This window comes from Dipodomys spectabilis, unplaced genomic scaffold (assembly GCF_019054845.1).
Source record: "Dipodomys spectabilis isolate Male_0828 unplaced genomic scaffold, ASM1905484v1 ptg000002l, whole genome shotgun sequence".
NCBI lineage: Eukaryota > Metazoa > Chordata > Mammalia > Rodentia > Heteromyidae > Dipodomys > Dipodomys spectabilis.
The window spans coordinates 46,542,494-46,568,313 of record NW_024870679.1 but is presented as its reverse complement, the minus strand read 5'-3'; the positions used below and the strand labels follow the sequence as shown (position 1 = coordinate 46,568,313).

Below are 25,820 nucleotides of genomic sequence, written 5' to 3'. Positions count from 1 at the left end.
TAAACAAATAGCTTAAGTATTTTATTTGTTTGCAACTAAGCTTGTTAACACTATATAATGAAAATGTACAAAGAATAATGTTGCAGTTTTTGGTTAGATTTAAGTCAAAGACATTCATCAATAAGGAATCTTTGAATGTGAACATCCCAGAAATTTCTCTAAGCCATCTGATCAGAACAACTGTCTCTGAATATTACCTTACTTTGGAAGGTATTGGCATACATTTGAATTAAAACTCAAGAATTTTTTTTCAAAATAAGCCGTAATTTTAAAAAAACTATTCTATATTCAAACTAAAACAATTTTAATAGAACTTTCCTTTCCAGAAACAATAGCAAAGGAAACAAGGCATTTTGTAAAATGTGGTCCTGAACAAGTCACAGTAAAAAATAAATGCATACTTAACTTCCACCTCCTCAAAACAGAGGCTACTTTCTGTTCCATAGCCTTGGAAACAAGGTGAAGAACAGTCTATAAGCAACTTCAGGCAGGGGGTTGCCAAAACAAAGCTCAAGCAGTTGAATATGGACACCTCAGAAGTTTGGAAGAACCTGACGCAAGGATCCAAATTCTATTTTTAATAACTGAAAGGTGAAGTGGCTTGTCCCAAGTAGCAGTGTTGCCAAGGGCCTGGCCCAGCCCAGTGCTCACCTATGTTATGTTCCCGAGTAAACTCTGATGCTCCTGCTCCAGGGGAGACCTTATCTCTGTAGAGGTTCAGTGTCCAGGGAGCTCTTTTGTGAATGAGGTGAGCACAGACTCCACAGGGTATTTTAAGGCTTGGAGTCAAAGTATTTTTCTAACAAGGCTAGCCAGAGTCCATGTGTCCATGGCCTGTCTCCAGTTTGTTCTAATTTCTCACCACGAACTTGTAGATCTAGGACCGAAGACCTTCGCTATATCATCATAATCACATCTAATGTCCACACTAACTTAGGATTCATATTCTGTGCCTGGAAACAGTCCCTGTTTTTAACAATAATACCTACACATAAAACAATCCACTGTTACAACTTATATGGTCACAAAACATTAATGCTCTTTTGTAGACCAAGCAAATGTTTTTAACCATAATTGTCGTGCATCAAATTCACAGCCAGAATCCCCAAGATCAAAAAAAAAAAAAAAAATCTGCACAATACAAATAATAACTTAAAGCACACATACACACATACACACACTCTCACACACACTCCTTACAGAACTGTGCTTGGGGAAACTCCATTTGTTGACTGCCACTGAAGGCATATTTTGCTAAACTGCTGCTCCAGGTATTTTTGTTTGTAAAATCTATCACAGTAGGGCACAGCTGTTTATTGGATGAGCAGAAAAGAAAGATATGCTTGTGGCAACCAGAAAGTTTTAAGGTCTTTCAAGTTGTATAAAATGGACCTGCAGAAACATTGAAGTGTTCTCAGGATGCAAAGTTGGAGCTGAAATGTGATATCAAACCAGTTGCAAAAAGTGTACAGCAGCCATCTCTTGAGGTCAAACCTGGTACCCAGATATGCAAAAGAGCTTCAGGATACATCTGCAAACAAGAGGACAAGACCACTGAAATATGAAGTGTCATGACTCTCTTTATATTCACTAATAGTAAATGTGATAAACAGCATGAGTCACCAACTAAAAGGCACTAAACTTCAAGAATTTAAGAAACTTGGCTCAAGGTTAGACTAAAACTATTTATAATTGACATTTTGAGTAACTTATAGTTTCAGAATGATTAGAATTAAGGAATTCTGCCAACATACTTAACAAGCTAGTTTAAGGAATCAGCTTCACAGAACTGAACAGTAACTGGAACCATCTTTCTGGAGAAGAGGGTTCAAATACTGGCAGAACCACTGATGATAACACTTTCTGCAAATAACTTATCTAAGCACTAGCCTTACATACAAAATGGGAGTAGTTCCTTTCTCACATGGTTACACTATAAGAAAATAGATTTGGTGAAGACTTAAAAAGGCTTACTAGGGCTGTGAATATAGCTTAGTGGTAGAGTGCTTGCCTCGAAAGCATGAGGCCCTGGGTTTGATTCCTCAGAACCACATAAGCAGAAAAAGCTGGAAGTGGCGCTGTGGCTCAAGTGGTACAGTGCTAGCCTTGAGCTGAAGAGCTGAGGGACAGTGCCCAGGCCCACGACCAACAAAAGACAAAACAAAACAAAAAAACCAAATAGTAGTGCTTGTGGACACTTAAGTACTCTTAGGTATTATTTTACCTCATAGGGGATTTTTGCTACCAGGAGACAAGATATTCCATGTGAAAATCTTATTCTTAGAACTTAAAACATTTCAAAGAAAAACAGCATACTCACAGCTTGTTGGCCTTGTCCCATATCGCCGCATAATCTGATCATGTGTGAATTTCACAAATGACTCATATTGTTCTGTGATAGGAAAAAGGGGGGAAAAAATCAAAGCAAATATATACTAAGTTGGGCACTCCTAGCTACTCAGGAGGCTGAGATCTGAGGATCAAGGTTTGAATCCAAATCAGGCAGATAGATCCCAGGGAATCTTTTTTTTTTTGGTCAGTCACAGGGCTTGAACTCTGGGCCTGGGCACTGTCCCTCAGCTCTTCAGCTCAAGGATAGCACTCTACCACTTGATCCACAGCGCCACTTCCAGTTTTCTGGAGATCAGTTTCATGGACTTTCCTGCCCAGGCTAGCTTTGAACTGTGATCCTCAGATCTCAGCCTCCCGAGTAGCTAGGATTACAGGACTAAGTCACTAGCACTCAGACCAGAGAATCTTTAACCAGCAAAAAGCTGGAATGGGGCTGTGGCTCAAATGATAGAACACCAGCCTTGAAGGAAGAAAGCTAAGCGACAACACCCAGGCCTTGAGTTCAAGCCCCAGTATTGGCTGCACACACACAAAAGTATGTACTTATCTCCAAGCCTCATTCTTCTAGCAGTTTTCCAAGAATCAAAGTGTCAAGGATGACATCTATCTTCCTACTTTTTCTCTATCCTACCCTCTCAAATATTCCTCAGACATGCCACTGAGATTTGCTGCTTTTAGATCCAAATCTCTGACTCCTAGATTTGTTGTTCACTGATTATCTATATCCTAGCTACTCAGGAGGCTGAGATCTGAGGATTGAGGTTCAAAGCCAACACAGGCAGAAAAGTCAGTGAGACTCTTATCTTCACTTAACCAGCAAAAAGCTGGAAGTTCAGCCACGTGCAGATGGCTCATGCCTGTAATCCTAGCTACTCAGGAGATCTGAGGATCATGGTTCAAAGCCAGCCCAAGCAGGAAAGTCTGTGAGACTCTTATCTCCAATAAACCACCAGAAAACTGGAAGTGGTGCTGTGGCTCAAGTAGAGAGCTGGCCTTGAGCTGAAGAGCTGCAGACTTCAACTGCCATGACTGACAAAAAAGAATAATAAAAAAAAAAAGCTGGCCGGGCGCTGGTGGCTCACGCCTGTAATCCTAGCTACTCAGGAGGCTGAGATCTAAGGATCGCGGTTCAAAGCCAGCCCGGGCAGGAGACATCGTGAGACTCCTATCTCCAATAAACCGCCAGAAAACCAGAAGTGGCGCTGTAGCTCAAGTGGTAGAGCGCTCGCCTTGAGCTGAAGAGCTGAGGGACAGCACCCAGGCCCAGAGTTCAAGCCCCACGACTGACAAAAAAAAAAAAAAAGCTGGAAGTTGGAGTGGTAGCTTTGAGCAATAAAGCTGGAGGGAAGTGCCCAGGCCTTCAGTTCAAGCCCTAGGATGGAGCATGCAAGCACAAGCACGCAACATCGAATTCCCACAATGACCTTTCTCATGCTGTAACTCTTACAAACTAATGGTCTCAACACAGATTGGTGCTTATGACGATAAGCCAGCAAACTTCACAAATCTCCTAAAGATGATGAAGTTTGAAATGTTTCTTTGCTAAAAATTTCAGTGCATACACTGTGAAATATGAATGGATGGGCTGTGAATGTTGTCATATAGTAGAGCACTTTCCTAATATTCACAAGGCCCTGAATTTAATCCCTAGCACAGAGGGACAGACAGAAATAAACAGAAAAGGATGAGTGTAAGCAGTAAGATGGCCATAAAACTAAGAGAAAATTTGATATGTGTATGTAACTGTGTAGTAACTAGGTTACTGCAGACAGTTCCACAGAAATATACCTTTTTTCCCCCCTCTTTGGGTGTGGGACTTAAGTTCAGGGCCTGGGTACTGTGCCTGAGTTCTTTTGCTCAAGGATAGTGTTCTACCACTTTGAGCCATAGCTCCATTTACATTTGAGTAGTTAATTGGAGGCAAGAGTCTCACACAAGGACTTTTTTTTTGTCGGTTGTGGGGCTTGAACTCTGGGCCTGGGCGCTGTCCCTCAGCATTTCAGCTCAAGGCGAGCGCTCTACCACTTGAGCCACAGCACCACTTTCGGTTTTCTGGTGGTTAACTGGAGATCAGAGTTTCATGGACTTTCCTGCCTGGGTTGGCTTTGAACCATGATTCTCAGATCTCAGCCTTCTCAGAAGCTAGGATTACGGGTGTGAGGCACCAACATCTGGAAGAAATATACCTTCTAAGGAAAGAAACTATTAGAAAGACAGAAGGTATCCTGATTTCTGTGAACAAGGAAGTGACTTAAGAGTCAGCTGAGCTGGGCGCTGGTGGCTCACACCTAGCTACTCAGGAGACAGATCTGATGATCCCGGTTCAAAGCCAGCCCCGGGCAGGAAAGAAAGTCCTGAGTCTCTTATCTCCAATAAACCACTCAAAAACGGGAAGTGGCGCTGTGGTTCCAGTGGTAGAGCCCTAGCCTTGAGCTGAAGAGCCCAGGGACAGTGCCCAGGCCCAGAGTTCAAGCCCCACTACCGACCAAAAAATAAAAATATAAAGTGTCAGCGGATAGGAAGAAGCCAGATGCCAGTGGCTCTCGCCTGTAATCCTTGCTACTCAGGAGGCTGAGATCTGAGGATCGTGGTTCAAAGCCAGCCTGGGCAGGAAAGTCTGTGAGACACTTATCTCCAATAAACCACTCAGAATACCAGAAGTGGTGCTGTGGCTCAAGTGGTAGAGTACTAGCCTTGAGGTGAAGAGCTGAGGGGCAGCATTCAGGCCCAGAGTTCAAGTCCTATTACTGACCAGCACTCCCCCCCACCCCCCAAAAAAAAGTCAGCTGATAGGAACATACTGGGTTAGGAGTAGGAGAGGGAATAATTATAGTGTCTTCTATTTTATTAGTATAATAAAGGATCTAGTTAGTCCTATAAGTAAATCTATTTAAACTGTGCTTAACCCAACAGGTCCCAGTTTAAAGCAGATCTATGAATAGGTTCTGATAAACCATGTTTCGTGGGTCACCAGATAAGTATAAAATATGTTCCCTAAAATCTCTATAATCCCAACACTATCCTCTTTCACTAAACCTGTATTACTTTTGTAGTTTTCTCTTGGTGGTAATGTGGTTTAAACTTAGGGCACTGTGCTTGTTAGGAAGACACTCTACTGCTGAGTCAGACCTTCAGCCCTCTTTAGCACGGGTTATTTTTGAGACATGGTCTCACTTCCTACCTAGGTATATGCCTAGGAATAAAATCGGCCTAATTTATTAGGTTCTTATCATTGCTGGGATGACAGGCACATGACACCATGCCCAGCTTCTCCCAATGGGGTGGGAGTCTCAAGAAATTTTCTGCCAAGTTGGCCTGGAATCTCAGCCTCCCAGGCAGCTGAGATAACAGGCGCCACAGCCACACCGAGGCTAGCCTCCAAACACGATCACCTCAGCCTCCCAAGTAGCTAGGATTGCAAGTTGAGGCTGCCAGCACCTGGCTGGCACCTGCCTGCACATTTTGTGCATTACTTGCTATTCATTATTCAGATCCTTCCTTTCACATAAAGCTCTTCTTGCCATCACTAATCACCATCTTTGTTCTAGTCTTAGCTACAGTCTCCTTGCTTTAGTCTATTTTATAACTTCCTAATCACAGAATGCCCAACTTCCCACATCTACAGACTCCCACCAGAAGTTTTAGAGTATGTTGGCAATTCTGCACTCTTTCCAAACACCTGTTGAGTAGTTAGTACCATATCCCACCATTTTTTTACCAGCTGGCTAACTCAAATGGCTTACTCAATGCCTGGGTTTATTCATATGGAAGATTATATGGAGAGTTTCATTTACTTATCAGAAATGCAAATCAGAGGGCTGGGAAGGTGGCTCAGTGGTAGAGCGCTTGCCTTGCATGCTCGAGGCCCTGGGTTCGATTCCTCAGCACCACATAAGCAAAAAGAAAAAAAAAAGCCAGAAGTGGCACTGTGGCTCAAGTGGTAGAGCACTAGCCTTGAGCTGAAGAGCTGAGGGACAGCGCCCAGACCCAGAGTTCAGGCCCCACGACCGGACCCCAAAAAAAAAAAAAAAAAAGAAATGCAAATCAGAAATCTTTCCATATAATATGTAACCTCAATATAAATAACCTCAATACTCATAATTCAGTAACCTCTCTTTATAGGATAGCTATCCCTTTCTAAGTGCTTGTTTTCTTTATTTAACTGAGGGTTCATTCATAGTGGATCCTATTAAAAACAACAGCACAGTCCTTGCTCTCAGCTCACCTGCTAATTTAGTATTGAGGATTTGTTCATACTCCTCCCGAATTTTTTCTTCATAGTCTTTTAAGAGTCGCTCACATATTATTCCAACTTGTCGAAGGGTAAAAGTAGGCTGGTCCTTCTTCATCCAGGAAGAACCTGACCAGAAGACAAAATTTAGCTTACATAATATATTTCAGTTCTATGATTCAAAATAGAAACTTTTTAAAAAACAGTTCTCAAGCTGGTGGCTCATGCCTGTCTGTAATCTGAGCTACTCAGGAGGCTGAGGTCTGAGGATCGCAGTTCAAAGCCAGCCGAGGAAGGAAAGTCCATGAGACTCTTACCTCCAATTAATCACCAGAAAACTGGAAGTGGTGCTGTGGCTCAAGTGGTAAGAGCGCTAGCCTTGAGCTAGAGTTCAGGGACAGTGCCCAGGCCTAGAGTTTAAGCCCCATGACAGACCAAAAAAAAAAAAAAAAAAAAAAGTTCTCAAAATATATAAAAACTGTTCAGGAGTTGGGCACTGGTAGTTTATGCTCTAATCCTAAAATGAGGCTGAGATCTGAGGATCACAATTCAAAGCCAGACTGGGAAGGAAAGTCTATGAGCCTCATCTCCAATTAACCACCAAAAAGCCAGAAGCGGAGTTATGGCTCAAGTGGTAGAGTGCCAGCCTTGGGCAAAAATAGATCAGGAATAGCACTCAGGCCCTGAGAGTTCAAGTCTCAGGACCCAGCACAAAAATAGAAAATCAGAACAAAAACACCTGTTCAGGAAAAAAAAAAAAAAGTCACTATCTTACCTGGAATACTTTCCCAAAAGTTTAGGACTTTGTTTTTTTGAGACCAGGTCTTACTTAACATAACCTAGGCTAGCCTCACTTATGATTCTCCTATCTTGGCCTCCTGAGTGCCACCATGAAATTGCAGGTGTGAATCACCTCACTCACCTCTCCATTCTTGTTTTATAAAGCAAAGCCAGAGGCAAAAGAACAACAGGTATGTCAACTGACCTGCTGCTACCAAAGAACAGTTTTGATGCCATAGTAATCTGAGCCCATACTTAATGCTTATTTCATAAAGAAGAACAAAAAATTTAAAGAGGATATAAAACCTCCAGTCTGAATTAGGAAAAGTAGACTCAAGAGCATGAGGAAGATCAGCTCTTTGGAAATAATTTAGGCCTGCTTTTTTAGGTTTTATGGGGACACATTATCTGTAAAATGACCAACAAAAAGATACATTAGCTAAGCCGGGCACTGGTGATATACACTTATAATCCTAGCTACTCAGGAGGCTGAGATCTATCTGAGGATCGGAGTTCAAAGTTCAAAGTTCAGCCTGGGCAGAAAAGTCACAGTGAGATTCTTCCCACTCCCACTCCCACCCCCCATGGTCAGTCGTGTGGCTTGAACTCTCAGCCTGGGTGCTGTCTCTCAGCTCTTCAGCTCAAGGCAAGTGATCTACCTCTTAAGCCACAGTGCCACTTCCAGTTTTCTGGTGGATAACTGGAGGTAAGAGTCTCATGGGCTAGCCTGCCCAGACTGGCCTTGAACCACAATCCTCAGATCTCAGCCTCCTGAATAGTCAGGATTACAGGTGTGAGCCACCGGAGATCAGTCACAGTGAGACTCTTATCTCCAATTAACTACTCAAAAATTGGAAGTGGCACTGTGGCTCAACTGGTAGAGCTCTAGCCTTGAGCACAAAGAGGTTCAAGGACAACGCCCAGGTCCTGAGTTCAAGCCCCATGACCAACAACAACAACAACAACAACAAAAAGATATACTTATGACTTAATTCTGCAGCAGAGCTTGGGCATCTTTTATTTTAAGCTTCATAGGTTATTCCGGGAAGATTCTAGGAAGCTTAAGGCCCTGGGAATTCTCAATGTATTTGCTGAGCACAAATGGCTTCAAACCCATAATCGTAGCTACTCAGGAGGCTGAGATCTGACTTGAAGCCAGACTGCAGGTAAGTTCACAAGTCTCTCATCTCCAATTAAAAACAATAAAACAGGACGTGGCGCTGTGGCTCAAATGGTAGAACACCACTCTTCAACAAAGAGAGCTAAAGGACAGTGTCCAGGCCCCGAGTTTAAGCTTTAAGCTTTAGTATAGGCATATATAAGTCCACAATTAACAGTCATTAATGTTTAAGTCAAAACATGTTAATAGCCAGGCCTAGTAGCTCACGCCTGTAATCCTAGGTACTCAGGAGGCCGAGATATGAGGATTGCAGTTCAAAGTCTGGGAGACAGATCTCCAATTAACCACCACAAAACTGGAAGTAGTGCAGAGGCTCAAAGTGGTAGTGCACTAGCCTTGAGCCGAAGAGCTCAAGGACAGCACCCAGGCCCAGAGTTCAAGCAACAAGCTCAAACAAGGATTCCTTTTTTACTTGTGAGTAGACAATTAAGCACTATATCTCATTCTTCATCTCCTTTGAATCTAGGGTGAAAGAATTAAAGGTTCAGGGTTGGAAATTTGGAATACTGGTAGAGTGCTTGCCTAGCATGCATGTAGCCCGGGGTTCTATTCTTCAGTATCACATAAACAGAAAAAGCCAGAAGTGCTGCTGTAGCTCAAGTGGTAGAGTAGCCTTGAGCAAAAGAAGCTCAAGGATGGTGCCAAGGCCTTGAATTCAAGCCCCAGGACTGGTTAAAAAATAAATTAATTAGTTAAACCAGAACTTCTTTCTATGGTAACACTATGAAATCCATTGCTTCCATATTTAGTATAACCTCTTTCTAATGTCTCTCCTGTCCCTTTATCGTAGAATATATGAAATTCAGAACTACATTTTCACCTCCCTGATGGCTAATATTTCAGATGTAAGGGCTATGGCTATACCTGAAAGTATGACCTCTCAGAAAAAAAGTCTTTAAGTATTGGCTCATTCAAAATAAATAATAATACTAATGATACTTAGTATAGCACCTACTTAGCTTGTACAAGGTTCTGGGTTGCTATCCCCAGGTCTGAAAATAACAATTTTTTAAGCTGAAATACATATAACATAGAATCAGCCATTTCGTTGTTTTTTGTTGTTTTTTTTTTTTGGGGGGTCCAGTCGTGGGGCCTGAACTCTGGGCCTGGGTGCTGTCCCTCAGCTCTTCAGCTCAAGGCTAGCGCTCTACCACTTGAGCCACATGACCACTTCTGGCTTTTTTCTTTTTGCTTATGTGGTGCTGAGGAATCGAACCCAGGGCCTCAGGCATGCAAGGCAAGCGCTCTACCACTGAGCCATCTTCCCAGCCCCAGAATCAGCCATTTCAAAACAATTCAATGGCACTTAGTATAGTCACAATGTTGTGCAACAATCCCTTACATCTAGCTTCAAAACATTTCTAGCGCTCTAAAAAATAAACCTATCCATTAAGTAGTTTCTCCCCAGCCTCCAGCTACTGACAACCACCAGTCTGTGTCTGGAAGACAGAATTTTTGCTGCTGTTATTTGTTTTGTTTTGTTATTTTGGTCCAGTCGTGGGGCCTGGGCGCTGTCCCTCAGCTCTTCAGCTCAAGGCTAGCGCTCTACCACTTGAGTCACAGTGCCACTTCCAGCTTTTTTCTTTTTTGCTTATGTGGTGCTGAGGAATTGAACCCAGGGCCTCAAGCATGCAAGGCAAGTGCTCTACCACTGAGCCACCTTCCCAGCCCTTGTTTTATTTTATACTCCAGGTTGTTTTTAAATTGAACTTGAGAACCTTCTGCTTCTGTGTCCCAAATGCTAAAAGACTGCTGGGATTAGAGGTGTATATCACCATGTCCCTTGAGACAATTTTTAAAATTTTGGTTGGTTATTGGGACTTGAACTCAGGGCCTGGGCGCTGTCCCTCAGCTCTTCAGCACAAGGCTAGTGCTCTACCACTTGAGCCACAGCTCCACTTTCAGTATTTGAATGGTTATTGGAGATAGTCTCATGGGACTTTTCTGCCCAGGCTGGCTTCAAACTGAAATCCTCAGATCTCTGCCTCCTGAGTAGCTAGGATTACAAGTATGAGCCACCAGCGCCTGGCAACTTTCCCTAAGCTTTTTTGCAAGGTTAGTGCTCTACCACTTGAGCCACGGCTCTACTTCCAGCTTTCTGGTGGTAGCCTCACAGACTTTCCTCCCTAGGCTAGCTTTAAACTGTGATCCTCAGATCTCCTGACCAGCAAAGATTATAGGTTTGAGCCATTAGCAGCCTGCTTAGAGACAATTTTTTTTATTAGATTTTTCTCATTTCTATGATTAGTCTGTACAGGGGAGGTTTCCTTGTGACATTTCTATACACACATATAACGTACTATAGTCAAGCTCACCTTGGAGTCAATTCTTTTTTTTTTTATTTTAATTTTATTTGTGAACATACTGTACAGAGGGGTTACAATTACATGGGCAGGATAATGCGTACATTTCTTACCAAGCATTGTTGGAGTCAATTCTTAACAAGGTTTTGTTTGTTTGTTTTTGTCGGTCGTGGGGCTTGAACTCTGGGCCTGGGCACTGTCCCTGTGCTCTTCAGCTCAAGGCTAGCACTCTACTACTTGAGCCATAGTGCTTCTTCCAACCTTCTCTGTTTATGTGGTGCTGAGGAATCGAACCCAGGGCCTCATGCATGAAGGCAAAGCACTCTTCATTGAACCACTTTCCCAGCCCCTTAACAAGATTATTTTTAACCTTTAGGGTTGGCTGTTTAGAAGTGGCGCGCGCACACACACACACACACACACACACACACACACACACACACACACACTCACACACACACAGAGGTGGGGCTTGAACTCTGGGCTTGAGCACTGTCCCATAGCTCTTAAGCTCAAGGATAGTGCTCTACCATTTGAGCCACTGCGCCACTTCCCGTTTTCTGGTGGTTAATTGGAAATAAGAGTTTTACAGACTTTCCTGCCCGGCTGGCTTTGAACTGTGATCTCAGCCTCCTGAGTTGCTAGGATTACAGGCGTGAGCCACCAGCCCACCATTGAAGTGGAATAATTTTTGAGGGAACAAATTCCTCTCCTGATAAAGGAGACAGAGTCCATTACCACTACATAAGTTCAAAACACTTGACCTATTTAATATTTGTATGGAAGGCAAGGCTGGTTCACTAAGTAGCCACAAAAACTCCTTCCAATTTGGAAATGTGTGTATGTATGTGAGTGCATGCACATGTGCCTGTATTGGGGCTTGAACTCTGAGCCTTGGTACTGTCCCTGAGCTTTTTTGCTTAAGGCCGGTACTCTTCCATTTGAGCCACAGTTCTCTTTTGGCTTTTTTTGGTAGCTAACTGGAGATACCTCTCACTTATTACTTTTTTTTCCTGGGCTGGCTTCAAACCATCATCCTCAGATCTCAGCCTCTTGCCTAGGTAGGATTATAGGCATGAGCCACCAGCACCCTGCTGAAATTTTATTTTTTGAGCACATATCCTCCACATCCAGCATCTCAATGATGTAACATAGCAAGAATGTCTAATAGAACTTTCTGCAATGTGGAAATGTCTTACAGTTTTGCATGCTCAATACAACAGTCATGCATGCCTGTAATCCTAGCTACTTAGGAGACTAAAATTTGACCACTACTGTTCGAAACCAGCCCTAGCAGTAAAATCTGTGCAACTCATCTCCAATTACCACCAAAAATACAGAAGTGGAGCTGTGGCTCCAGTGGTAGAGAACTAGCCTTGATGGGCTGGGAAGGTGGCTCAGTGGTAGAGCACTTGCCTTGCAGGCCTGAGGCCCTGGTTTGGATTCCTTAGCGCCACATAAGCAAAAAAAAGAAAAAAGCCGTTAAGTGGCGCTGTGGCTCAAGTGGTAGAGAACTAGCCTTGAGCTGAAGAGCTGAGGGACAGCACCCAGGCCCAGAGTTCAGGATCCACGACTGGACCCCCCCCCCAAAAAAAGAGAACTAGCCTTGAGCTAAAAGCAGAAAAGCCCAGGGCTTGAGTTCAAGCCCCAAGACTGGCATACAATAAAACCAAACCAAACATCATCCTCATTGGTAATTATGCATCTAAGAAATGAATTTTTATACTTCACTTTACTTAACTTTCACTTAATAGCTAATGGACACATTACAGCTGTATAGTTATAAACACACTTAAGCACACTTACCTGGAGAACTAGGTGCTGTGAGTGTGGAAGAGACAGGTTGGCTTTCTGAAGTACAAGCTTCACTTTGATTGAGAACAACTTCTAAATGTCTCCACTTCTGAAAACGACTATATTCTTGCTTTATGTTCTGAAAAATTTGCTCTAATAATAAATTTAAAAAAATCAGGCAGTTATTTTATGTTATTTCTTCAGCCTTTCTTCAGAAGGTGGAATAAACCACTTTCTTCTTCATGATGCTGGGGACAGGGCTTCTCTGCATGTCCTCTACCATTGAGCTTATCATCAATGAAGGAGGGTATGTTTACTAGACTTTAATCCCTTTATATACAGGTCTCAATCTCCCCCTACATGTTATTAATACTAACAAGTAAATGTTTATACTGTATGCAACATTCCTTGTATAGCCACTGAGACGGTGTGTTCTTATTGCCACTACTTCAAAAATGGATAAAATAGCAGGTATGTAGGTATAAGCTACTCGGACAGTTCTCTTCACTTGTCTTCCTATAAGATGACAGATTTGCTGTATGCAGGAAGATTTGTCAATTTACAGTATAAGAAACCACTCTAGGGGCTGGGAATGTGGCTCAGTGGTAGAGTTCTTGCCTAGCATGAAGCCCTGGGTTCAATTCCTCAGTACCACATAAACAGAGAAGGCCAGAAGTGGCACTGTGGCTCAAGCGGTGGAGTGCTAGCCTTAAGCAAAAGAAGCTCAAGGACAGTGCCCAAACCCTGAGTTCAAGCTCAGGACTGGCAAAAAAAAAAAAAAAAAAAAAAAAGACACTCTATTGATCTGTAAGGTTTGTTTATAAAGTCTTTTTTTTTTTTTTTGCTGGTCGTGGGACCTGAACTCTGGGCCTAAGCACTGTCCCTCAACTCTTCAGCTCAAGGCCAGCGCCCTACCACTTGAGCCACAGCACCACTTCCAGCCTTTTCTGCTTATGTGGTGCTAAGGAATTGAACCCAGGGCCTCATGCATGCAAGGCAAGCACTCTACCACTGAGCCACCTTCCCAGCCCTGTACAGCATTCTTAATGGAAAGCATTGCTAACCTTATATTCTAGCATGGAGGATTGAGATGGAAGAAAAGTTACCTAGGTATGGAGGTACTTTGAGAATTCATGTTAGGTTCCTGAGCCACACAACTACTTGTTAATATTACTAGCAATATTATTAATATTTTTATTTTGATTCTTGCAACCTAATAAGTTAGGTATTTGATGTTTTTACTGAAGATTCTGAATGACTTCCCAGATTTAGTTACATAAAGGTTAGGGATTTAACTCAGTGGAAGAACATTTGCCTGGCAAGTGCAAGGCCTTAAGTTCAGTCCTCAGCCCTAGGAGTAGAAGGTGGGGGCGAGGGAGAGGCAGAGGCCACCCAGCCCCCTTTTTTTTTTTTAAAGATGCCAATACTGGTGGCTTAAACTCAGGCACTCTCACTTGACTTTTTTGCTCAAGACTGGTACTCTACCACATGAGCTGTACCTCAACTTCTGGCTTTTTGCTGGTTTATTAGATAGTCGCATAGACTTCTCTGCCCAACCTGGCTTAGAACCCCAATCCTTGATCTCAGGCTTATAGCTAGGATTATGCTCAGCACTGATCTGTAAGTTTTATATTTTCATAAACTACAGTATTAAGAGGTAAGTTTCTTATTAACCTAAGCTCTCTAAAATGAAGCTTTTACTTCTCATAAGACTCTTAACCGAACAACAAAAACCATTATGTTCACAGTCTGGACACTGAGCAGAAGAAGAACTGAGATTTAGTGTTTGGAATTGATGGTCAAGTCTTAGAAAATAATTTTCTGGGGGCTGGGAAGGTGGCTCAGTGGTAGAGTGCTTGTCTTGCATGAGTTAACCTCTGTGTTTGATTCCTCAACACCACATAAGCAGAAAAAGCCAGAAGTGGTGCTGTGGCTCAAATGGTAAAGCGCTAGCCTAGAGCTGAAGAGCTCAGGGACCAGGCCCAGAGTTCAGGCCCAACAACAACAACAACAACAACAAAAAGAAAATAATTTTCAGATCCCATTAGAGTTAATATTTGTTAGGATTCAGATTTTTCTGAGTCAAGGTAATCAACCAAATTTGGTAATGCTATTAAACAAAGTCCAGGAAACACCAATTACTAACCACCTTGAAGTATACTCCTAGCAAAAACAAAAAATCTGGAAGGATTTTTTTAAGTCATTTACTTTTGTAGTATAAATATTATATTTTCTTAATAAAAACAAGCAAACACATGAAAATAAACCCAGAAAATTTTATCCTCTACTCAAATTATTCTAGTATACATTGTATATTTAATGGCAGGAAATATTTATTTTATTTTATTTTTTTTGGGTCCGGTCGTGGGGCCTGAACTCTGGGCTTGGGTGCTGTCTCTCAGCTCTTCAGCTCAAGGCTAGCACTCTACCACTTGAGCCACAGCGCCACTGCCAGCTTTTTTCTTTTTGCTTATGTGGTGCTAAGGAATCAAACCCAGGGCCTCAGGCATACAAGGCAAGCGCTAACCACGGAGCCACCTTCCCAGCCCCTAATGGTAGGAATTAATAATATCATTTCCTACTAGTTATGTAACTACGCCTCTGCCTCTCCCTTGCCCCCACCCCCCACTCCTAGGGCTGAGGACTGAACTTAAGGCCTTGCACTTGCCAGGCAAATGTTCTTCCACTGAGTTAAATCCCTAACCTTTATGTAACTAAATCTGGGAAGTCATTCAGAATCTTCAGTAAAAACATCAAATACCTAACTTATTAGGTTGCAAGAATCAAAATAAAAATATTAATAATATTGCTAGTAATATTAACAAGTGGTTGTGTGGCTCAGGAACCTAACATGAATTCTCAAAGTACCTCCATACCTAGGTAACTTTTCTTCCATCTCAATCCTCCATGCTAGAATATAAGGTTAGCAATGCTTTCCATTAAGAATGCTGTACAGGGCTGGGAAGGTGGCTCAGTGGTAGAGCGCTTGCCTTGCATGCCTGAGGCCCTGGGTTCGATTCCTCAGCACCACATAAGCAAAAAGAAAAAAGCCGGAAGTGGCACTGTGGCTCAAGTGTAGAGCGCTAGCCTTGAGCTGAAGAGCTGAGGGACAGCGCCCAGGCCCAGAGTTCAGGCCCCACGACCAGACCCAAAAAAAAAAAAAAGAATGCTGTACAGAGTTCATGTTTTATATCCTTGTAGTTGTAAGGCTTTTTAAAAACTAATATTCTTCAAGTAAATGTACTTGGCAGACTCAATACAAGGATGTAAGGAACTGTAATGATTTGAAACAAGAAAGGACAAGTATGCAGACAATGCTCCTAAGAACAGAAGGCCATTGATAAACTCCTAAATGCCTCAGGTATTCCATGAACAAATGGGAAGAAACAACCAGGAGACTAGTAGAAGGACTACCAACTTGTATCCAAGGAATTAAGGAAGAGGTGTAATTTTCCTCTGAAAAAGGTCACACAGTGGGTGCCAATGGCTCATGCCTATATTCCTAGCTACTCAGGAGGCTGAGATATGAGGACATGGTTTGAAGCCAGCCCAGAGTCCATTAGACTCTTATCTCCAATTAACCACCAGAAGTGGCATTGCCGCTCAAAGTGGTAAAGCCTCTAGCAGAAAAAGCTCAGGGACAGTACCCAGTCCTGAGTTCAAGCCCCACGACCACCACCACCCACCACCACCAACAAAAGCCACACAAGACAGCAAACAGCACTTTAAAATTTTCCTTTTTTAGCAGTGGACGATGTTTTTTCTTTTACAATCATTAAGTGCAATGACATAAAGGAGTCCAAAGAGAAGGAACAGTTTTATTCACAACAAACTCCTTCACCCTTGATGTACCTACAAGGTCGAGTATTTGTTGCTTCAAAGATCTTAAAAGACTCTTATCTGGCCAGGCGCTGGTGGCTCACGCCTGTAATCCTAGCTACTCAGGTGGCTGAGATCTGAGGATCGTGGTTCAAAGCCAGCCTGGGCAGGAAAGACTGTGAGACTCCTATCTCCAATAAACCACCAGAAAACCGGAAGTGGCGCTGTAGCTCAAGTGGTAGAGCGCTCGCCTTGAGCTGAAGAGCTGAGGGACAGCGCCCAGGCCCAGAGTCTAAGCCCCACGACCGACCAAAAAAAAAAAAAAAGACTCTTATCTGGTACTAGTCCCTCCTTCCCCCCCCCCCCCAAAAAAAACTATTCTCCAACTCTAAAGCCATAATCAATTAACTTTAAAATCTAGGCTCACCCCATATTCACAAAACCATTTCTGGAGATGGCAAGCTCCTCCATGATGGGTATCCACTTACTAAAAATCTAAGTGCAAGTTGGAATGCAGTGACCAAGTGTTTGCCTAGTGAAGTGCTACATCCTGGGTTTGATCCCCACTACCAAAAAAGAAAGAAAGGAAGGGAAGGAAGAAGGGAGGGAGAACTCTGTCAGGAGCCTGTGGCTCACACCTGTAATCCTAGCTACTAGGAGGCTGAAATCTAAGGATTGCCTTTCAAAGGCAGCCCAGACAGAAAAGTCCCTCTAAGATTCTTATCTCTCATTAACCACTCAAAAACGAAGTGGAGCTGTGGCTCAAGTGGTCAAGCACTAGCCTTGAGTACAAAGACACTCAGGGACAGCACCCAGGCCCCAAGTTCAAGCCCCACAACCGACCAAAAAAAAAAGTCTAGGGCTGAAAATGGGGCATGAAGCCCTGGGTTCAATTCCTCAGTACCACATGAACAGAAAAAGCCAGAAGTGGTGCTGTGGCTCAAGTGATACAAAGATAGCCTTGAGCAAAAAGAAACTCAGAAGCCAAGCACTGGTGGCTCACAAGGCTCACTGGTAGCCTATAATCCTAGCTACTCAGGAGGCTGAGATCTGAGGATCACAGTTCAAAGCCAGCCCAGGGAGGGCAGCAAAGTCCATGAGATTCTTTTTTTTTTTTGGTCCGGTAGTGGGGCCTGAACTCTGGGCCTGGGCGCTATCCCTCAGCTCTTCAGCTCAAGGCTAGCGCTCTACCACTTGAGCCACAGCGCCACTTCCGGTATTTTTCTTTTTGCTTATGTGGTGCTGTGGAATCGAACCCAGGGCCTCAGGCTTGCAAGGCATGCGCTCTACCACTGAGCTACCTTCCCAGCCCGTCCATGAGATTCTTATCTCCAATAAACCACTCAGAAAACCAGAAGTGGCACAGTGGCTAATTGGTAGAACACTAGCCTTGAGGTGAAGAGCTGAGGGACAGCATTCAGACCCAGAGTTTAAGCCCCATGACAGACAAAAAAAAAAAAAAGAAAGAAAAGAAAAGAAACTCAGGGACAGTGCTCAGGCCCTGAGTTAAAGCCCCAGGACTGGCAAAACAAAAACAAAACAACAACAACAAAAAAAACCCCTAAGTAATAAATGGCTAATTTCATAGGCTGTTTCCCAAAAGCTGTTCTTATTATGTATCTTTTGGGGGGGGGGGGGGCAGTGATGGTTCTGGTATTTGAATCCAGGGCTTTGCACTTCTAGGCAATCATTTTACCACTTGAGTCACATCTCCCAGACCACAGATACTTTCTGTAAAGTGAAGTAAAAAAATGTCTTGACTATTTCTGAAAGAAGTTTACAATCCTCAAGGTAACACTGGGATGTTACAATTAAATGAAGCCAGATGGTTAAACTCATTTTTCTGACTTTATTCTTAACTGTATAGCAACTGATGTGTCCCCTCCCCACCCCTGCATTGTTCAAATAATGAACTATTTATTGCATTATATTTCTTTCATGACAGAACCAAATTCCAGTAAGCATTAAGAAACATAGGCCTGGAGGTATAGTTCAGTGGTAAAGTGAATGCAAGCTTGAGGCCTGGGGTATTATCCCAAGCACTACAAAGAAATAAAAATTAAGAAATGTAACTAAGAGGGCTTGGGGTTAGCTCCTCCAACACATACTTGAGGCCTTAGGTTCAATGTCCAACATTCCCTCCTCCCCCAATGTCTTCATTATAGCATTGCCATATTTAGGCTTCCAAATAATTTCTCATGTAAACTACAAAGAAACTAGTGTAGGAAGAAAGTACTGAAGAAACAAAGACACAAAACCTGTATCATCACTGCAAGTGGACACCTGTGCCCCTGACCCTCCCCCTTTCTTATGAGATGGAATGGGCTCTCTGTTGCCCAGGCATGTGTGGAACTCCTGGGCTCAAGCAATTGCAACGCTCAGTCTTCCCAGTAAGCAGAACTACAGCCCAGCTTCCTTTCTCCCACGCCTCCGTTGATTACAAAAACACTTTTCCAAATGTTACCTCATTATGTGCAGTACAACATTAAATAATCATGGAATTTAAAGAAGAGTTCCTATGTGATAGATTAGGTAATGAGTCAATGACTCTTTGGATTAGCAAACAGAAAGAAAAAAAAAAGTAGGTCTGGGGTAAAGAGCAGTCATGGTTTAAAGAAAATATGTAAGTCTGGGAGAGCTAAATTGGCTGCAAGATGTAAGAAGGCCTGAAATGTGCGCAGTTAATACACAGTAAAAAGGAAATAAAATATAAAGACACCAGTAAATAAAGAGGTGATTAAAAAATAATTTTAAAAGAAGACTTCAAGGTTTTGCTTAGTTTAAGAATAGGAAAAAAACAACCAACAACAAAGAAATGACTTGCCAACATTCACTTTTGGGAACCCTTCATTTTGGAAGCCCTTTTAAAGTGCGGAATATTAATGCTAATGCACCCCCTCCCTCTACTCTTGCAATATGATAGGTACGTTCACCGTCACATGAATCCTTCCCTTTCCTTGGCTGAAGTGGAATGCCTTACTGAAGAAGAGTCCCTGGGCTACAGTTGAATTCCTGCTACCAGGCCAATGTATGTTAAAGGATTCTCAAGTTCTGGCCAACGGCATAACCCATAACCCATTTCAAGCCATATATGGTACAAGACAATAGACATACAGTAAAACAGGGCCAGTCTTTTAGAAATGGTCAGGTGGAAATCGAATCCCATGGTTCCTGAGGCCTGGGGTCCTAAAGACCTCTGCAAACGAAGCTGTGTGGTGGGTGCCGTACCAGCCACAGCACGGGCTTGGGGTGGCACACTCTCACTCTTCCCCTCGACCCGTCCCCCCACCCCCCTCAAGGCCGAGTTCGTGAGCAGAATCCAATTTCCCACGGCCCACTGGGTCTACAGGGCGGATCTGTGCAGCAGACGCCGGAGGGGGTTCGAGACCCGGAGGCCCCTTCCAGAAGGGTTTCCCACCCCTCCAGATCTCTACCTCCAAGAAAACCGAACGTCGACATGGTGGGGCCACTACCCTCCCGGATGTCTCGCGTCCCCGGAAGCAACCAGGCCCATCGGCACCCCAGTTCCCTTTTCTCAAAGCAAAGAAGGGGTCCGTGCGGGAATTCACCCGGCGTCCATGACCCCCTCCGCCCGCCACCCCCAGCCTGGGCCTGGCTCCCTGCCAAGCCCGCAGCGGTGCAGGTTACCCGGAGTTGGAAGGCGCCGCTCGCTGCCGGGCGAGGCTGGCTGCTGGAGAGTCGGCGACAGGGTCTGAGTCGGAAACGGCGGCGGCTCGGCGTCCGGGGGCCTCAGGCCCGGTGTGGGGCCGGGCAGAGGGGCGCAGCGCCGCCGCTTTGGGGAACCGGGGCTCAGCAGCGCCGCCTCGAACTCCATAGGCCGTTTCAGTGTCGCCCCGCACGCCATTCCGCTGAGGGGGCAGGGACCAGGAGCGGACGCGGCAGCAACTGTGGCCCGAGCTCCGGCTGCTCACCGGGCTCACAAGCCAAGCCGGCTCCAATGGCGCCTCCAGCACCCGGCAGCGGCGCTGGCCCCGCCTCCTGTGACGTCACGGGAACTCGCCACCGCCCGACGGGTGGGGGGGGGAGAGAAGACGGAAGAGGGACGCTCCGGGAGGAATGTCGGCTAGCGCCCGGCCTGCGGCGCCCCCGCCGAGGAAGTGGAACGATCTGGGAGGAGAGCGCGGTCGCCAGGCAACGCCGAAGAGGCCCCTACTCTCGCCTCTGCCCAGCCCAGGGTCCCATTTCCCCCGTCAGCTTCCCCCAACCCCCACTCCAGGGCGGCCGCGCCGGGGTGGCCCCTGAGGTTTTCGCACCTGCGCGGCCCGGGTGTGGGGGGAGGGGAGAGTTTGGAGTGGTTGGGTGAGAGATCACGGGGCTAGGCGGGGCGGAGAGGGGAGGGGGGCTGGGAATTCCGGGTGGCCTGGTGACCTCCTTCTGGGAGGTTCCCGGTTACCTCGATCTTGTGATCAGGGAGGAGGTGATTCTGAAAGGTCTGCTGAGTCCGGAGAAATCTGCGCTCAAACCTTACTGTTTTTATATGTCAGTATATAAATCAGGATAGGTATTTTTAAATTCCATTTTATTGTGAAGATGCTGTACAGAGCGGTTACAGTTACACGAGGAAGGTAATGAGTACATTTCTTGTCGAGCAAAATCAGGCTCGATTTTTAAGAAGTCCACAAACCCATTGAAAATAATTTGTAGAGGTTGTGGATGTGTTTCGGGGCCAGATGACACACATGAAGCAATACATCAAATGGCCCTATGGACCAAAAGTTATTTTTAAAAGGCTGAGAATGTGGTTCAGGGGTAGAAGTGCTTGCCTAGCATGCACGAAGCCCTGGGTTCAATTCCTCAGTACCACATACACAGAAAAAGCCGGGGGTGGCGCTGTAGCTCAAGTAGTAGAGTGGTAGAGTGCTCGCCTTGAGCAAAAGAAGCTCAGGGACAGTGCCCAAGTCCTGCCTGAGTTCAAGCCCAGGACTGGCAAAAAAAGAAAAAGAAACCGGGAGTGAGGGAAGGGGTGATATTGTACAAAAAGAAATGTACTCAGAAGGGTGAGATCTGAGGACCGACCCTGGTTCCAAGCCAGCCCGGGCAGGAAAGTCCATCAGAATTCATCTCCGATAAATTATCAAAAACGAAGTGGTGCTGTGGCTCAAAGTGGTAGAGCAGCTTAAGAGTCAGTTCCCCAGCCCCTGAGCTCAAGCCCCACAACCGACCAAAGAAAAAGAAAAAGGATCTGGCCCGGACACCGGTGGCTCATGCCTGTAATCCTAGCTACTCAGGAGGCTGAGATCTGAGGATCTCCGTTCAAAGCCAGCCCAGGCAGGAAAGTCTGTGAAACTCTTATCTCTAATAAACTACCAGAAAACTGGAAGTGGTGCTGCAGCTTAAGTGGTAGAGCGCTAGCCTTGAGCTGAAGAGCTGAGGACAGAGCCCAGGCCCAGAGTTCAAGCCCCACAACCGACAAGAAAAAGAAAAAAGGATTTGTCTTCAATAAATCTCTATGATTGGCTTTCCAGGACAGTCCAGATTATAGATACTCTCCACTAGGCAGGATGACAGTAAATGTGCCCCAACATTTTACTTGGAAATAGAGGCACATTATCTCCATTTTTTTTTACTTGGTTTCCTCACTGTTAATTTGTTCTGGGCCTTTAGATTCTTCCTTTTTTTAAAAAAAATTATTTTTGGTGGTGGTGTGCTTTGAACTCAGATATTGAACTTGCTGGACAGGAGCTTTAAGGCTTAAGCCATGTCTCCAACCCTCCTGACATAGGTTATGTACTTTTGCTTTTTTTTTTTTACTTCTTTCTCTCTCTCTCTCTCTCTCTCTGTATATATATATATATATATATTGGTGTATATATATATATATATTTTTTTTTTTTTTTTTTTTTTTGGTGGGTCATGGAGCTTGAACTCTGGGCCTGGGCACTGTCCCTGAGCCTCTTCATATCAAGGCTAGCACTCTACCACTTGAGCCACAGTGTCACTTCCGGCTTTTTTCTGTTTATGTGGTGCTAAGGAATCGAACCCAGGGACTCATGCATGCAAGATAAGCACTCTACTACTGAGCTATTCTCCCAGCCTTTTGTATTTTTTTTTTACAATAGCAGAAATAATTCTAGGATGACTGAATATACTAAATGTTCAATTTATTTATTTCGTGGTGCTTGGGTGTGAATCCAGGGTCTTGGATATGCTAGGCATAAACTATAACTGAGCGACATCTCAAACCCAGGTTATGGCTATTCTAGCCCATTGGTTGTTAATAAGAAAGTAAAGGAGGCTGACAATAGGATAAATTAAAAACACATACACAAAAGGAATGCAACATTAGAGCCAGAGAAAACAGATTTATCTACTCATACTGGAGTTAAGTATATGTGTAACAGAATATGGAATTTAGTTCTACCTTCTTGAATAGTAGGGTATTCATCTGAAGGTAAACAGCAGAGGAAACAGAACCTAGTTTTGTTTTCTGTATTTATTAGGAAAAAGTGAATGCAGTATAACAAATACTAAAATAAAACTCATATGGATTTTTTGGTTTTTTTTTGTCAGTCCTGGGGCTTGAACTCTGGGCTTGGGCACTATCCCTCAGCTCTTCAGCTCAAGGCTAGTGCGCTACCGCTTGAGCCACAGCATCACTTCCAGTTTTCTAGTGGTTTATTGGAGATAAGAGTCTCACAGACTTTCCTGCCAGGCTGGCTTTGAACCGTGATCCTCAGATCTCAGCCTCCTGAGTAGCTAGGATTACAGGTGTGAGCCACCAGCACCCGGCCCATATGGATTTTTTTTTTTTTTAAATCTGTTATGGGCTTGAACTCTGGGCCTGGGTGCTCTCCCTCAGTTTTTCAGCTCAAGTCAAATGCTCTACCACTTAAGCCACAGTGCCACTTCCAGTTTTCTGGTCATTTATTGGAGATAAGAGTTTCACAGCTTTTCCTTCCCTCACTGCCTTTGTACCGGGATCCTCAGATCTCAACCTCCTAAGTAGCTAGGATTACAGGCATGAGTCACTGACACCCAGCTTCATATGGAGTTTTTTGGTCTAATAAAAGCCCAGGACATCAAAATCAATGTAGTGATGGTCTTTTTCTGTCCCTTAGCTTTTTCTTTGGTGCTCTACCACTTCAACCACACCTCTACTTCAGGCTTTTGGGGGTGTTAATTGGAGATAAGAGTCTCAGACTTTTCTGCTTGGACTGACTTTGAACCAATGCTCAGGTTTCAGCTTCCTGAGTAGCTAGGATTATAAGTATGAGCCACAGTGCCCAGCCTAAATAGTACTTCTTTTAGCTAGTTTTGCTAAATGCTTTGATAAGTCACTGTGATTCTTTAAAACTTTGAGCATGCCTTGTGATATTAGTCTTTTAAAAGAGGAAGGTATAATTTGCTTATAAGTCTGGGCTTCAAAACATACATCCCGTGAGAATAATAACCAGGTCTTATTCATGTGAGTTTCCCCATCCCCAACACAGTGTTTGAATACAGCTGGGATAGGCACAGAATAAATATTGGTCAAATGAATAAATGGCAATTATTGTTCTCTCCATCGCTGAAAGCTGACAGACCACATTGCCAAGTGAGGGTGGATTTAGATGATTCAGAAACTAAACAAGTAGGTAGTATAACCTATTATATGCTAGAGATGACAGTGTCTTAACCAGAGAGCGTTTTGAGGGAGGCAAATGGGCTGTCCTGAAAGGACTACTCTGTGTAATGTCACTTTATGAGGTCACTACAGGCTGGATTTACTTTGCTGATACATATATGTACACACCCACACATGCATTAACTTGAGGATCCCCTTATAAGCTAGGCCCTATATTATTATCATAGTATTGTAGTTAAAGATACTTCAGTAGAAAAGAAGTCTTGCGGGCTGGGAAGGTGGCTCAGTGGTAGAGCACTTGCCTTGCATGCTCAAGGCCCTGGGTTCAATTCCTCAGCACCACATAAGCAAAAAGAAAAAAGCTGGAAGTGGCGCTGTGGCTCAAGTGGTAGAGCACTAACCTTGAGCTGAAGAGCTGAGGGACAGTGCCCAGGCCCAGAGTTCAGGCTCCACGACCGGACCAAAAAAAAAAAAAAGAAAAGAAAAGAAGTCTTGCTTTCTGCCTTCCCAGGACATCTAGTATGTTAGAAATGGCTGACATGAATCAATCACAACCATAAATATTTTATTAGGAACAAATGCTAGGAAGGTCAGGATCTGATGAGAGCATAGAACTGAAAATATGTATGTATATCACAATGAAAAGGCACTCATAGATTCTTTGTGTGATTAATTTGTCTAATAATACAAAGTTCAGTGTCCATAGCTCATGGCTATAATCCTAGCTACTATGGAGGCTGAGTTCTGTAGATCTCAGTCAAAGCCAGCCTGAGAAGAAAAGTCCATGAGATTTTTTTGGGGGGGTCCAGTTGTGGGGCCTGAACTCTGGGCTTGGGTGCTGTCCCTCAGCTCTTCAGCTCAAGGCTAGCGCTCTACCACTTGAGCCACAGCGCCGCTTCCAGCTTTTTTTTTGCTTATGTGGGGCTGAGGTATCGAACCCAGGACCTCATCTATGCAAGGCAAGCACTCTACCACTGAGCCACCTTTCCAGCCCCAAGTCCATGAGATTCTTATCTACACTTAACCACCAAAAAGCTGGAAGAATATTGGCTAAAGTGGCAGAGTACTAACCTTGAGCAAAACAGCTCAGGGATAGCACCCAGGCCCTGCGTTCAAGCCCCAGAACTAACTGGCATGAAAGAGGAAAAGAGAAAGCGGGGGTGGGTGGGGGGGCCCGGGGGGGGGGGGGGGGGGGGAGAGGACTATACTATCCAAACCTAGATACTATAGGGAAAAAAAAAGAAAAGAGAAGGGAGAAGGGAAGGGAAGGAAAAGTGACAAATAGAAAAAGAAAAAAAAAAGAACATTAAAGCTTTCATGTAAGTTTATAAACAAGCAACAAATGTAAGGGGAAAATGCAATAAAAGAAAAAGCAAATATTTGTCATAGAAGGAATTCTTCCAAAGTGACAACATATTGGCCTAGCAACTAAATAGAAAAATGGACAAAGGGCATGAGGAAGTAAGTTAGGAAGTACCAATCCCATGTTACTTTCACCTGTCAGGTTGTAAAAGCTTAAAAACATATTACTGAAAAAGAGAAGTTGTTACATATTTCTGTGATTTCTAACAGCCTTTTGGAAAGTTATGTTAAAAATATAGAGCTGGGGACATGACTCAGGTGGTAGAGCACCTGACTAGCAAGCATAAAGTCTTGATTTCCAACTGTAGCACTTGCAAAAATAAATAACTAAATAATATATATCCTTTCATCTAAAAATAAAATCCCACTTCACTGTAGGCATATTATAAAAGCACAGAAGAGCTGGGCACTAGT

General features: G+C 43.9%; 1 protein-coding gene across 1 annotated transcript; it reads right to left on the bottom strand.

Moving 5' to 3' along the window:
* On the bottom strand, window positions 1-20,502 carry Akirin1 (akirin 1). The gene is made up of 5 exons (XM_042677907.1): window positions 20,108-20,502; window positions 12,653-12,793; window positions 6,578-6,712; window positions 2,321-2,392; window positions 1-1,531 (listed from the first exon to the last, which is right to left on the bottom strand). The coding sequence occupies exons 1-5, from the start codon at window positions 20,322-20,324 to the stop codon at window positions 1,521-1,523; spliced, it is 576 nt and encodes a 191-aa protein (XP_042533841.1). The 5' UTR covers window positions 20,325-20,502; the 3' UTR covers window positions 1-1,520.
* Between the last annotated feature and the right edge of the window lie 5,318 nt (window positions 20,503-25,820).